The sequence below is a fragment of the Eriocheir sinensis genome, chromosome 55 (assembly GCF_024679095.1).
Source record: "Eriocheir sinensis breed Jianghai 21 chromosome 55, ASM2467909v1, whole genome shotgun sequence".
NCBI lineage: Eukaryota > Metazoa > Arthropoda > Malacostraca > Decapoda > Varunidae > Eriocheir > Eriocheir sinensis.
The window spans coordinates 11,508,155-11,523,473 of NC_066563.1; the positions used below are offsets into that span (position 1 = coordinate 11,508,155).

At 44.3% G+C, this 15,319-nt stretch overlaps 2 protein-coding genes across 3 annotated transcripts in view; both read left to right on the top strand.

Annotated features, from left to right (window-relative positions):
- Positions 1-4,021, top strand: part of LOC126984078 (venom carboxylesterase-6-like) — an 88,732-nt gene extending 84,711 nt beyond the window's left edge. For both annotated transcript variants that reach the window (XM_050837476.1, XM_050837478.1), the window contains exons 7-12: positions 182-378; positions 1,259-1,421; positions 2,225-2,418; positions 2,959-3,233; positions 3,459-3,688; positions 3,873-4,021. In XM_050837476.1, the coding sequence (XP_050693433.1) occupies positions 182-378; positions 1,259-1,421; positions 2,225-2,418; positions 2,959-3,233; positions 3,459-3,688; positions 3,873-4,021 (1,208 nt within the window). The remainder of the gene's footprint in view (positions 1-181; positions 379-1,258; positions 1,422-2,224; positions 2,419-2,958; positions 3,234-3,458; positions 3,689-3,872) is intronic.
- Positions 4,022-5,170: 1,149 nt separating this feature from the next.
- On the top strand, positions 5,171-15,025 carry LOC126983839 (nucleolar protein 7-like). The gene is made up of 6 exons (XM_050836971.1): positions 5,171-5,189; positions 6,101-6,225; positions 8,829-9,116; positions 9,774-9,951; positions 11,484-11,621; positions 13,630-15,025. Exons 1-6 carry the CDS (start codon positions 5,171-5,173, stop codon positions 13,701-13,703), a joined length of 822 nt encoding a protein of 273 aa, XP_050692928.1. The 3' UTR covers positions 13,704-15,025.
- Positions 15,026-15,319: the final 294 nt, after the last annotated feature.

Here is a 15,319-nt window from a genome sequence, read left to right on the forward strand (position 1 = left end):
TCCTCTCCTCAACCACTTTCTCTTCTTTCTCTCTTGTCCTCAGTCACTTTCTCTCCTTGCCTTTCCCTCCTGTCCTCAATCAATTTCTCTCCTGACCTTTCTCTCATGCCCTTAATCACTTTCAATACTGACCTTTCTATTCTCAATCACTTTCTCTCCTGACCTTTCCCTCCCGCCGCAGGACCCTTCCAGCAGATGATCTTAATGTCGGGGACGCACCTGGCACCGTGGGCACTCAGCAGGCAGCCGCGCGTCGCCGCTCGGAGACTCTCTAAGCAACTGGGCTGCGGTTACGTGTCCGGATCCTCGTATCTTCTGGGCTGCATCAGGAAGAAGAACGCCGACCAGATTGTACAGGCAGTGGAGAGTCTGTTCGAGGTGGGTGTGGGGGGTGGGGAGGGGGTGTATGGGGGGAAATGAAAGGTGTGTTTGTGGGGAGAGATGGAGTGCTTGTGGGGGGGAAGAAAAAGGGTGTGAGTGTGTGTGGGGGGGAGGGAAGAGAGAGGGTGTGTGTGAGGGAATGGGGTGTATCTTTGTGCGTGTGATCAGGGGTGTATTTATGTGTATGTGTGTGTGTGTGTGTGTGTGCGTGTGTGTATATGTGTGACCGTCTGTCTGTGTATTTATGTGTTTGCCCATCTCTCTGTCCGTCGGTCTCTCTCTGATTGTCTCTTTTTATATATATCTGCTTGTTTGTATATCTGTTTTATCTGTGTGTCTGTGTACTTGCGTTTTTGTCTGTCTGTTTATTAATGCGTCTGTGTGTGTGTGTGTGTGTGTGTGTGTGTGTGTGTGTGTGTGTGTGTGTGTGTGTGTGTGTGTGTGTTTCTGACAGTTTGCGTGTGCCTGTGTGTGTCTTTCTATGTATCTATCTGTTTGTGTGTCTGTGTCCGTCTACCTGTCTGCACGAGCTTGTGTCTGTGCGCCTGTGTCACTATCGATCAATCTTGCTCCATTAATCACTATCGATCAATTTTGCTCCATTAATCACTATCGATCAATCTTGCTCCATTAATCACTATCGATCAATCTTGCTCCATTAATCACTATCGATCAATCTTGCTCCATTAATCACTATCGATCAATCTTGCTCCATTAATCACTATCGATCAATCTTGCTCCATTCATCACTATCGATCAATCTTGCTCCATTAATCACTATCGATCAACTTTGCTCCATTAAACTTCCCGCCATCCCACATTGTCATCTTTCCAACACTTCGCCGCCCCACTCTCGTCACTTTCGCAACTTCGGCAGGATGGCAACCCTAACCTCCTCTTCGCGCCCGTCGTAGACACCTTCCTGCCCCCCGAGGAGCGGATGGTGCCTCTACAGCCTCTGAGTGCCATCCGCGAAAGTGCCAACAGGAGAATCCCTCTTCTGTTGGGCCTCTCAGAAGACGACGGCTCCGTTATGCTGTGTGAGTAGGTGACGCTGGAGGGGATACTGTTATCGTTTTTTTTATTGGCAGGTTTATTGAGTACCTTTCGAAAACCTTTTAAGTTATTCAGCCGGCCCTTTTGTGTGGTATAGCATTGTTTAATATGTTTCTTTTAGGTTCCAAATGTACGATACACCATTGCCAGATTATCGTACTCAGTCTACTCAGAGCCTCGTATTTACTTGTTTCTGATCCATAGCTATTGCCAAAAAACACCAATAATTAACCATTTTAACGGTAACTATATTAAAGGCAGTTTTGGGTGTCGAGGAGGCAGTTTTGGAGTCGTAAATCGGCAAACATAGGAGGCTGAGTACGACAATTTAGCACCGTTGGTACGATACCTCTCTACCTTTTTAGACTTTTTAGTAGCTTTCGAGAATATTGCCTGTAGTATGCTCCATTGGCCTCAAAGGTAGCATAGTAACATTTTTTAGTCTCTTACCTTTTGATGCTCGTGTGCTTGTGAGTTTCTAGCTATTGGTGAGTGAAACATTGCTTCAAAGTATGCTCATTGGCCTCAAAGGAACATAGTAACATTTTTTAGTCTCTTACCTTTTGATGTCCGCGTTTTTTTTTTTTTACAACAAGGGAGACAGCTCAAGGGCACAAAAAAGTATACAACAATAAAAAAAAAAGCCCGCCACTCGCTACTCACAAAAAGAATCCAAAGAGGTGGCCGAAAGAGAGGTCAATTTCGGGAGGAGAGGTGGCTTGTGAGTTTCTAGCTATTGGTGAGGGAAACATTACTTCAAACTTCGCCATTCGTCCCGCCATCACAGACCTCAAGAGGGAGATCAACAACATGGGGTACGACGACCTGCGCCGCTACGCCCACGAGATCCTGGTGCCGCTGGTGACGACGCTGGCCGGCTTTGGCACGGACGCGGAGGTGGTGAAGCGGATGGTGGAGTACGCCTACCCGGACAAGGCGCTGCCCGGCGATACCTTCAACCTGGTCCTCGAGATCGTCAAGGTAGGAGGGAGGGACCGCGAGGACGTGCTCAATTTTTTCGTCAAGTATTTTGGAATTTTTTTTTTCTTCAGATTTTCAGATTTTAACATCAACATGGGAGTTTTATATTTCGCTGCATATTGAACTTTACAGTCTAGTTTTATTGCTCTTGAGCTTTCTATTGTTGAAAAATGAAACTGCTATATGACATTTTAAAACCCGGTAGCAGCGACGGGCCAAATTTGTGCCATGATATAAACCCCCCCAAAATAGATGATACATAATATGATCACAAATGCTTTGATATATATTATGAAATGGTTTGTGTGAGGGGTGATTTTTACTCATTTTTCTCGCTTAGAGGGACCATTAAAAAAAAAACATGATCCCCGTTAAATATGACGTAATCACTTTCGCAACAAAGTATTGGAAGGAGTTCTGTTTGGGTTGCTTCTGTGAACTGCTTACTGTTGTGAAGTACATACAAACACGAGAAGCAGGAGTCATCACCCAGAGTTACAGGCCCTGAGAAGGTAAGAGTTTTTGGAACCTTCCTCGCAGCTCTTCACGGCCGGGATGTTCAATGCGCCTGTGGTGAGGACGGCCGAGGAGGCGTCACGTAGGGGCCTCAACACCCACCTCTTCGTCAACACCTTCGTCAGCAGAGACATCTACCGCTCCAACACTAACATCTCGGGGGCCCTGCACGGCGCCGAGCTAGCCTACCTCTTCTCCCCCGCAGCCTACAGGAAGCTCTTTAACCTGCCGCTCACCTACAATGAGGAACAGTTGAGCCGCAGACTGAAGCAGATGGTGTACAACTTCGCCATCAGCGGGTGAGTGGTCGCGTTATTCTGCCATGGCTGGGTGGGACGTGCGATGTTTCCATGAGCTTTTCAAAGTATATTGTTTTCATAGGGACTGCACCAATTGATTTTAGTAATAATCAATTATATAACACTTTGTAGTCATTAAAATATAAATTAATGTTGTTGTTTTTCCCTGTCTGAAAAAATGTTGCAAGCCTTTGTGTAACAGCCATGAGTGTTGTGTCTCCGCAGGCTGCCCTACATGGCCCAGTACTCGCCGCGCTGGGGACGCTTTACGCCGGAGTCCCCCACGTACGCCTCCCTCGAGTCTGGCCAGGTGCACTCGGCCTACCAGATGCACCAGATGACCCTCTGGAACCGACTGTTGCCCGAGTTGAATGTATTAGACCAAAGCAGTTCGGGCGGCACCACGCTCTCCACCGCCAACCCGAGCACCGGCGACCCCACGACGGAGCAGCAGAGTTAGTTTGTTTCCTTGGTTATGAAGTGTGCATGATATAAGCTCATGATAAATATTCAGATGAGTTCAAAATAAGTGTAGAGATAGGTGTTTCATAATATAATATCACAAGAGCCTTGCCAAGCTCATATAGTGTCAGGGAGGACATTAACGCCGAGCCCCGCGTGGCCGCCGTGTCGTTGCAGTCATACGTCCCGGGGATGGCGCCTCCTACCAGTCGGCGGTGTGGGTGCTGGTGGGCGTGGTGCTCGTCCTCCTCGGCGTCATAGTTGCCTACATCGTCTGCTCTCGGCGGCGCAAAAGGCTCAACTCCGGCACACTGCAGAGTCAATGACATAGGGAGACGGGGAGCGGCGAGCGGGCTGTCTACCGACGGACCCCCGGCACCGTCAGCAGCCGAGGGGGCAGCGGGCGGTCACGCCCCACCACCATCTCCGGCGAGATGGAGTCGCCGGAGGAGATGGTGGAGCGGCTTCCGTCCCACAGGTTTACTCACTTCGGTTCGATGAGGTTCGAGAGGAGAGAACCCGATGGTTTTGATGCGACTGACGACCTGCCGTCCAGCATTCCGACCTTCGTGTCGCGGACCAATCCACTACTGCAGCTGTCGTCTTTGGCGGGGGAGAGGGCGTCCGCTGACCTGCGGGACGGGCCTGACTTCAGCTCTGGGCGGCGGGTCAAGCTGTCCAACTTCCCCAAGGACCATTACTGGTTCAGGTCGCAGAAAGACCGTGAGGACTCAGTGATGGAGACGCGAGCGGAAACCATCTACGATGACCGCGATCAGGAGTCTGATGGCGATGATGCCGAGCGAGAGCGACGCACCAGCGAGATCAGAGTAGTCTTCGCCCGGACCGACGAAGCGTCTTACTCCTGAGACCCGCCGACGTTCTCCAAGCTAACTCAAAGCTTCGGGAGGCAGGTACCGCTGCTTCCTACGGGCTTTGATCCAAGCAGTCAGTGCCACATCGAACCTCAAGTAAACTTTCCATGACAGCCACGATGAATCTCCCTTGAAGAGCGGCCGGAGATACCGAGGCTGCTTCAGGGAGCTCATTCGCTGCTTCTCGTCAATATGAACATGATGGTGTTGAAGTGAAGGAGTCATTTTTTAATGAGTGACTTTTTTTGTAAAAAAATAAAGCTAAGATATTTTAGGTAGGGGATCTATTTTTGTATGTGTGTGGAGGATGACGGTCATGACAAACTTTCAAGAGCTGCCTTGTATAGATAGACCTCCTGACTTCAAGACTTTATATTTTCGTGTTCTTGTTTTGTTTGTGTGTGTCGTGACTTATAATGTGGCGCATCATCATGTATAATATTGCAATATAATTTCTATAGCGGTGCTGTAGAAGGTGAAGTTTCTTCACGTGCTAAACGAACGAACGCAGCAACAGTGATCAGAGCCGCCCAGCACCTGGGAGGGAGACCCGCTGGCAGGTGTGCTCCCAGTGTGGCTGGCAAGGACTGATATCTCAACATGTCGCAAATCATAGTGAGTGTGTGGCGGTCTCTTCTGAAGACGGAATAAAAATAAGATTAATCCACTGCCATATTTTCCTCCGTGAGATTTAAGTCGTTGGAGTCAGGTTTAAACATTAGAATAGTCTCAAGCTCATTGCAAAGCCCCTGATGAGATGATACTTACTTCAGAAACTGAGACGTGAGATTCTGCCCAGACTGTAAAGGTTTGCATGTAGTTCTGTGTTGCTGTAAAGTGTGAGTTTAGTTAAGTGTAGCTAAGCTCTAAGTGCAGCTAAATAAACTTATTTATGAACTTGTAAGACATTCCTAACGCTTCTCAATACAAATAAATAAAAATAAATGTGACTATATGCTGAAATGAAAGAAATAAGTAAATATAATGAACAAAGTTAGATTAACAGGGCCATACCCAGGGGGGGAGGTCGACCCCTGGAAAACTGGAAAATTTTGGTTTCCTTTTTGTTTATATATCTATTAGTCTATATATAGCTCAATAAACAGCAGGAAAATGCATCCAGAAATGTCATTTTTTTATAAACCCTGAATTCCTTAGCTTGGAGGAAGAAAGCTTACCACTCACCCCATTTCAAGTGGCCACAAAAGTCCACATTTAGTAGGAAAAGACACCCTCCCTCCTTTCACAGCTCTGGGTATGGCCCTGACTAAGGTGTGAATTATTTTTTGATTTGAATAAAGCGGCTTTGGAGGGTGCACGGCGAGGCACTACTCGGCTCACAACACGGCGGCAAACACAACGTCACCAGACTCTTTTACTCGGCACTTTTTTACCAGTTTATGACCCAAAGCTGTCACTCCCACACATAAAACGATACCCAGCTGTACTTATTAATAAACCCGTTAATTATTGGTGTCTAAAAACATAAATGTACGCTCATAAAGCTGATCTGATTATCGTATTTTGGAGTTGCTTATCGCACATCTGGCACCTGCAAGCTGGACACTCACTCGGCTCACAACACGGCGGCACACGGCACCACCCAGGCTGAGGCTCCCACGTGGCCGCTGCTCACACCACACAGCATGACTCTGGTGAGTAAATTACCAGCTCAGCTCGCATGGTAGCTCCCCATGGTGGGCTGTGAAGGGCGAGGCGGCAGCACGGGGCGATGGTGCCCGGGCCAGGACAGTGACAGGGGTGGGGCGGCACCTCCGCTACGCTGTTTCGGTGGTTGACAATTCTTTGTATTGTTTCGGAGGTAGGGTGACCACCCGTCCCTTAAAATACGGAATCGTTGGTATTATTGTAGGAGTACACCAGTCTAGAGATGGCTTTTCTTACCCTGACCATTAGAAAGAGCTCCGCATTCTGAGTAAATTCATCCCCATAAACACCCCTCGGAAATCATTTATAACGGAGGGAGGGAGGGAGGGCGGTCAAGGCCAGGCGAGAAGTCGTCCCTCTCATAGATGACTCCAGTGACGACGAATAAGGTAATGTAACCGTTAGGTTAGGTTAGTTTTAGGTTAGGTTAGTGTTAGGTTAGGTTAGTTTTAGGTTAGGTTAGGTTAGGTTAGGTTAGTTTTAGGTTAGGTTAGGTTAGGTTAGGTTAGGTTATGTTAGGTTAGGTTAGGTTAGTTTTAGGTTAGGTTAGGTTAGGTTAGTGTTAGGTTAGGTTAGTTTTAGGTTAGGTTAGGTTAGGTTAGGTTAGGTTAGGCTATGTTAGGGTTATGTTTAGTTTAAATGCACCTGTGTGGACGAAACTAGTTTTTTCTGGTAGATTTCGGTCTGTTTTGAATGAATGTGCTCTAAATTTTTTATCGCAAATCATTAGTCTCTTGGTTGGAAGGGGGGGGGGGTAAAAAAAAAACACGTGATTTGCGATAGAAATGACACGCATATTCATTCAAAACAGGCCGAAAACTACTGAAAAAAACTAGTTTCGTTCGGAAATGCGAGACTGGTGAAGTGCTACAAATTTACCGAATCGTTCTGTATTGGAGAATGAAATGATGCGTTCCTTTTCGAACCAATACGGAACGCCATTTGTTCCATATTTGGCCGTTTGAATGATCAAGCAGATAAAACTCAGTATTTTAAAATTGAAATTTAAAAAATCAGTTACAAAAACAGTCCATAAAATTATGTATTTGTCATGGGTTGTCCTAAAATACGTGTAAGGTAAGCGTCGTAACGTTTCTCCCCCTTAATTCCTCCTTTCTCCACCAGCAGCGGGCAGCTGCTATCAGTCAGGCAGGGATATAGGTGGAATAGTGACATATTGGGTTGCCATCCGTTCCCTGAAATGCGAAATCATTCCTTAAAGCGTGAGATGTTGCGTTCTGTCATGAACCAACACGGAACGCCATTTGTTTCGTATTTGGCTGTTTAATTGAATGGGAAAAGATAAAATTCAGCATTTTAAAACTGTAGTGTTGGCATTTTTCGGTCAATCTCAAAGCCAGTCCGTAAAATTATGTGTTTGTCAAGGGTTGTCCTGAAATACATGTACAGTATGGGGATGTACCGATGTACAGTCATCCCCCGCCGTTCGCGGGTATTTCGTTCCCGGACTTCGGCGCGATGCGCGAAACCGCGAACGGCGGGACTATAACCCTATGGGAAAATATGCATTTGGGGAAGTCACCTCTGACACGTCATATAAAACATGTTTTTTTCGTTCTTTTTAATGACTGAAATGAGACAAGACCTTGTTAGACAACAATATGTAATCAACACTCACCCTGGGGTCAAAATTTAGTAGCACAGAAGACCCAAAAGTAGCCCAATTTGCGATAAGTAGCCCAATCTGGCAACACTGCAGTGTGGGGGCGCGTGAATTTTTTTTTTTTAGGATAATGTTGCTTTGAGAAAATCTCGACCAATAGCAGTCGTCCCTGAGTGAGCTGCTGGCCAATAGGAAAGCATGACGTCACAGTCTAACCGTGACGTCACTCAGGAGCAACCTAACGTCCATTGCCCCGCCTCCCTCCTCTCTCCCTTCCCCCCTCCTCTCTGCCTCCCTCCCTCCCTCCTCTCTGCCTTCCTCCCTCCTCTCTCACTTCCCCCCTCCTCTCTGCCTCCCTCCATCCTCTCTGCCTTCCTCCTCCTCCTCTCTCCCTTCCCCCTCCTCTGCCTCCTCCCTCCTCTCTGCCTCCTCCCTCCCTCCCTCTCCTCCCTCTGCCCTCCTCCCGCCCGCCTCGCTGCCGTCCTCCCTCCTCTCTCCCTGCCCCCTCCTCTGCCTCCCTCCTCCCTCCCTCCTCTCTGCCTCCCTCCCTCCCTCCTCTCTGCCTTCCTCCCTCCTCTCCTTCCCCCTCCTCTCCTCTGCCTCCCTCCTCCCTCCTCTCTGCCTTCCTCCTCTCTCCCTTCCCCCCTCCTCTCTGCCTCCCTCCCTCCTCTCTGCCTTCCTATTTAGCGTCAATGCATCCGCGTATACGCGAAACTGGGGCCGCGTATAAGCGGGGGGAGGTCACAATTAGTTGACCGCGAATACGCGAAACCGCGATGGGTGAGACCGCGAACGGCGGGGGGTGACTGTATCGGTATCAGTGGTATCGGCACATTTGAAGGGTTCAATTATTACATGCCTAATGTATCCAAAAGATAATTGTATCCTAACTTTGAGCAATATTCTCTGCTTTTTAGCAGTTATTTGATTTTAATTTGACATTGCTGAATTATTTTGTTTATTTAGAAAACAAGTGGCAACCGTCACATCACATTTGACGAGGATGAAGACTTTGAGAACCTTCCTGCCATGGAGCCTCTCAGCAAGGCCACCAGTGATGAAGAAGGTGAGGAAGAGGGTGATGAGGAGTCCGATTCCGATGCAGCACCTGAAGAAGCGACCATCACTGCAGGGAAGGAAGAAGCTCGGAAGGAGAAGGACACCCTGAGGAGTGAGGCAGACAGGCGCAGGCAGCTGATGAAGGAGAAGCGAAAGCAGCAACATGAAAAGAACCAGCTGCAGCAGGAGGAGAAAGTATGTTGAAATTTTCTATTGCCTTTTTTTGCTAGTCTTCAATGAGGCCAAACTTGTTTTAACCCCTTCACTCCGGCGACGCTGACGTCGGTGTCTGACGGCGTCACCATATGGAAAGGGTTACTCCTCTTCTAAACCTCAATCCTCTTCCATTTCCTCTTAATCCTCTTCTAAACCTTTTAAGATGAAATGGAAGAGGATTAAGAGGAATTTAGAGGAGGATTGAGAGGTTTAGAAGAGGATTAATCCTATTCCATTTCCTCTTGACCCTTTCTATACTACAGGTGACCCTGATGTCTGTGTTACAGATGTAAAGGGTTAATGAAATGATTTGGAGACAGTTTTGGGGATCATCATAATGTGTAGGATGTCCAGCAACCAATTGATAAAACCTTTTGATGCTATACAAGTTTGCTATGGTATTGCATATACAGTATCCTGCTTTGTTATACTTAAGAGGCAACAAATATTGGATTTGTAAATTATTTTTATTTTTGCATGTCCATATTCCTTTTTCGGCAAATATATTGTGCTGCAATTTTGGAAATGTCACGTCGCAATGACTGCAAATAAAATAACTGGATGTTTCCATTGAACTTTACAGGGGCACTGACTGTCCTCCCTTGGCCACAAAGTATAATTTCATTGATTTTTCAGCGCAAGCGTTTGGAAGAGCGACGCCTCCCTCAAAGTCTTTTGGAAGCTGCAGCTGCTGAGCAGAAGGCGAGGCTGGCACAGCGGGAACAAGGTGTTCCCTCCAAGAAGAAACAAGGGAAGAAAAAATCTTTTAGTGATTCTGATGGAGACGATGACGGCTTTGCTGAGGATATGGATGGTGAGCTTCATTGTCATAAAATCTTACTTTTTCTGCCCAACTGAGTATAAAAGCATGGACAGAGCACAATATTTTATCTCTGTGTAACAAACTAAACTCCAAAGCAGGTTTGTTTTATCACAAAGACCTTTACCACAAAAACATATGTACTGGTAGTATGAAACAATATTTTGTGTGTAACAAATCATTGCTGGTTCTTGTACAAATATTTCACTAAAAAATATGTACAGTTTATGTCAGCCATTTGGACCTTAACAATACTGTATTTCTGTAGATGCAATACAGTGTTATATATGCTGTACAGTATTGTATTATGTGTGTGAGGGGCTTTGTCAAGGTCATGTTGGTGAAGCTGGAGATCAGTGCCTGAGACCTACAAATAAGGCTAGAAAGTGTGGCTGCCGTGAGAAGAGTTCTGGCATCATACGAGATGGTGATGATGCTGCATTCATTTTTCTGGTGTAGTCGTCACCCAGTTTCCCTAGCTGTTCATTTGCTCTTTTGTGCTTGTCGATCAATGGGTACCTGAGGAAAGTAAACTGGCAAACTGAAGGTCACAGTTGCTGTGCTCTGGGGCAGTGGGATCTTACCCACCACAGGCTCAAGGACTAATGATGCAGAGATGATCACTGAAGCCACATGCAGCTGAGTGTATGCCATCAACTTTAATTTTTATAGTGACATGAAAGTGCATTACCTTCTAAATTCACAGAGGACCTTACATGGATGTTACGGGGATATTGTAGAGGCAATAGAACAGCTGTGTGAGGGATGTCTTCATGACATTACCAGATGTCATAAGACTTGTCAATGAATAACACATGTTTACTTGAAGTGTGCCAGCCAATCACTGCAGCTGCTGCTCAGCTGAGGGGTGTACAGCAGAGTAAACACTCCTCTCCGCTGCAATCATTACACTTTAATGGATGAACTTGCAGTATTAGACTCATATAATTCCGTTTTCTTTTTGGGAAACACTAATTATTTAGCATTTCATGTTAATCTGAGAGATGCTGTAAGTCTTACAACACCTTTTGTGATCAAGATGACCGCAGAGAAAAGCTATGGAAGATACACCCAGACAATTCCTTGTGGTAAAATATCCGTTATCCAAGAGAATCCAGTCGTTATTGTAGAAATTTTGTATCTATTTGAAACTGCTAATATTTTCAAAGAAATTATTTTGGTTGTTATTGGTGAGAACCTACTGTATACTGTTAGTCTCCATCATGGTGAAAACTCAGTACTTGACAGCAGCCCAAATCTTTTTGGCTTTCAAGATGAGCATGGCTCTATTTTTTACTTTCTTGTCGCTGGATTCTGTGGTTGTCTAGAGCCGTGCATGCTACATGCTGGTGTTGCTTGATGATTGTGCAGAATGGGAATTATTGGTGTTTGTATTTATGTGTGTTTGTTGATGATGGCATGTCCCATGTAATTTTTTATGCTATAACTGCATAAGAATATGGACTGCTGAGTAAGATGAGAACTATAATGCTAATAATGTCTATTAAACATATCTTCTACAACAGAGGCCCCGATCACCACAGACATGGGTGTTAAGGTCCGAGCCTTGAATGTAGAGACTAAGAAGACTAATGAGCTCAGCAGGAGAGCGGTGGAGTTTCGGCAGAAAGCTTTGTACGGCAGCAACAAAAGGAGGATGCCCAGTAAGTGGCTCAAAGTGTACACGTTATATGTTACAAGTGGAGAAATTATGGACACACCAATAAGAGTCATCGTTTGTTGAGGATAAAGAGAAACCTAAGAGGCGCACAATAAGCAGAGAGAAAAGTTCCGGGTTTATCTCGGAGATGTAGGAAGTGAGCATTGTGGGTTAGGGTAGAGATGAAAGCTAGAAGTATTCCAATGATAGTTAAAAATAAGAAATGGAATAGGCAGGTCGTGTCATGTGTAGAACTGATAATAGATGGACAACTGATAATAGATGGACAACTGATAACAGATGGACAACCCAGTGAATTTAGGTCAGAGGAGACAAAGAACCAGGTGGAGAAATGAAAGTAGAATATTAGCCAGAGCAGGATGAAGTACTCTAGCATCAGATGGAGGTTGAGAACATTGGAAAGGCCTTTGTTTGCAGTGGACTAGTAATGACTTGACTATTATTTATTGCTATTTTTATTATTATAGAAGCTGAGGCTCAGTAGGACTAGACAGACATGCATAAGAAATATCAGGGTAGTGGAAGGTATGGATGATATCTTATTTTTCGACTCATAAGGTGAGCAACATGAAATGACCCCCAAAGGTTTTATTGAGAATTTGGGCCTGGAAGAGAGAGCCCGGGTTCGATTCCCGGGCGGAGTTGAAAAATTTGGGCGGCTTTTCCGATACCCTATGCCCCTGTCTACCCAGCAGTGAATGGGTATCAGGTATTAATCAGGGGTTGTGTCCCATCTCCTTGGATCTGTTCACTTCTCCTTTAATTCCTTCCCCTTCTGTCTCTCTCTGGCATATGACCACAGATATTACACTGACTAAACAAAACTTTCCAACTCTTTGACCTGGAAGTATGTTAAGTAAAGCAACTCCCTAAACATGGAGCCATTGTGAGCTTGCTGTCCCAATATCTCCAGTCTCTCATCACTTTCTACCAACCAGTGAATTGATATTAACACCTTGCCAATCAACTCAAACTTTGGTAATGGTTTGTTTTCAATCAGCTTCTTTTGTGGGTTTCACTGGCTGTAATTGTGTTGTATCTATCTCTTTCCTTTGTCCTCATGATCCTATTTACCGCATAAATTAGCTCGGCTCCAGAACATAACAGTCTCTTGGTCAGCTGGTACAGGTAAACAATGGATGTGCAGCATGGGTGGTAGTCGTCCAGGGTCAACTATCTTTATTTTCAATCCTCTGGGCACTTAAGCTTATCATACTGCTGTTACTCACTGCTATTACTCACTAATGCATGTTTCTTTCTTTCTTTTCTTTCTTTTTTTTTTTTTTACATCAAAGGATACGGCTCAAGGGCAACAAAAAGGGTACAAAAAAAAAAGGCCCGCTACTCACCACTCCCACAAAAGTAAAAAGTAAAGAGTAGCCAAAAGAGAGGTCAATTTCGTGTGGAGAGGTGTCTTGATACACTCTTCTTGAAATTAAATAAATAAAATGGGTAATTAGAATGTCAAGTATGAAATGGAAACTAGAGCATAACTACAAGCAGGTGGTCAGCTGACACTTGTAGACAAAGATACACAGCTGGGTGGGTGTGGCATAGTGTCTGCCATTTTTTTTTCTCATTTTTTTCCCTTCTGTCTGCCCTCATGACTGTATCCATGGAAATATATTTTCTATTTCCATAATATAGAAAATTTGTTATTGAAATATTTAAGGAAACCAAAGGCGTTTGCTGAGCGTTTGGTAGCATTCTCCATCACCCCTCTGGGACCCCATAGCCACAGCATTTGGAGGTTAAAGATTTCATATTTGGTATATAAGATGACTCCTAAACTTGAGCTTACATTTTTGATGGTCAAGGGTTGTCTTTTGTGTCAATAAATATGTTAAATGATGTTTCCATATTTTTCCTGCAGTGAAAAAGGCAAACATGGTTATTCTGCTTATGAGCAGCTGTATTGTTTGACCCTTCTTACATATCAGAGATTTAAGTTTATAGAGGTAATAACCTTCTGTGATTCCTTTCCTCCTCAGGTGAACAGCTGCGGGAGATGATGACAAAACAGATGAAGAGTGGGAAGTCTGTGCGAGCTGGAGTGAAGAGGTGATGACCCTCTCAGCGTGGATGGATTATCCTTAAGGTGTGTTGGGTCAGAGGTCATATTCATGCACATTGCTATTGATACTGTTGTAGTATTTGTTGGTTCTTCATTTGCAAATGAAATGAATGATAAGTGAATGTTGCAGAAGTAAGAATATAAGGATTTCCTTTGTAGTTACTGTTAAGACTATGAAACACTCAGAACTCAGAAAGTCCCATATATTTACAGTTTGTTAAATACTGATATTTTCATCCTTATGTATCCATGGATTAAGTGGGCTGGAACTTTTCATAATACAAGTGGTACATATGTTTCTTAGACGGCTTATTTTCCGTTCATAGAACCTGCCTCACTCAAAATATTGAATGGCAAGACAAAATTTGCTCACAGCAGTAAAGTGAACAGTCATTCAGAAAAAAAACAGAGGATTATGATAACTCCTCAGTGGCTTGAATTTGGTTATTGTTAAATTTTCTTTTGGAGTGTGTTTTTTCAAAGCTGCTGGAACACTGTTTATTGTTTATAAATGATGATGTAAGTGTCTTAGTGTCTGTAAGCAGCATATTACAGGAGAAATTTGTTAAGCTCAAGGTCTAATTACACATATACAGCCTTGGTGGAAGGTGTAAAGGTGCCAGAAAGATGAAAACGAATGGCACGTCCTTGTGGATCAAAGGAATGTTCACTTCACCCAGGAAGTAGAACAGGCTGACCTTTAATGCTTGCCACAGTTGAAGCCTAAGTTGATCATATGCATATCTTAATATTTCACATAAAATGTCATCTAGGTAGCCTCTGTGGAATGTTTTTCATGATAGCAGAATGTGAATAAGTCCACTTGACTTTGTGTGTAAAACCTAGTTGAAAACAGCCTGACAAGGTTGACTAGTTTATCAACATGTAGTGACTGTATCAACACTCCTAACTGTGTGTATCTGTTAGTAAATAGTATCTGCATGAATTGTAATAAGCAACTTGGGTTTGTTATAATCATCAAGGCTGTTTACCACCTAGGGGTCTGGTTTTGAGTCTTCTGCTCTTAATCATTGCTGTAAAAGGATTTAGGTAAGGAATTGTTGATACACTGATGGAAACTGCTGCCTTAGCTAGTACTACTGCATCTGCTAAGTCATCTAAAAGAGAAAAGAAAATATATTGATAACACAAGTTGTTTTGTGAGTGTTTACTTTGTTTTACTTATAAGGCAAAGGTGAATGGGCAAACAAACACCAGCAAGTGATTAATAAGCAAGTAAGATGAGTTTTGTTTATTGCAGGCAACACCCTGTAATAATGGTTATGTATAAAACAATAGAAACCTAATTTTTATATTGTTATACGTTTAGGTAATAAAGAATAATTATTGAAAAAAATGTATAAACCTTGCTTAGTAAAGTAAGTTGTGGGACATCATTCAGCACCTACCAAATAAGTAAAAGAACATGATCTGATTGAATGGTTAGATCCCCCCTTATATGTAATATCAAGGTACAAAACAAGAAGGCTCCAGTTTGTTTAGTTTACAAGAGTTTCCCACAAAACTGCAATTCCACCAGACTCCATGACAAGGCACTCTTAATGCCATGACTGTCGGAGCTGAGGGGGTGTTTTGGGATGAGTGCT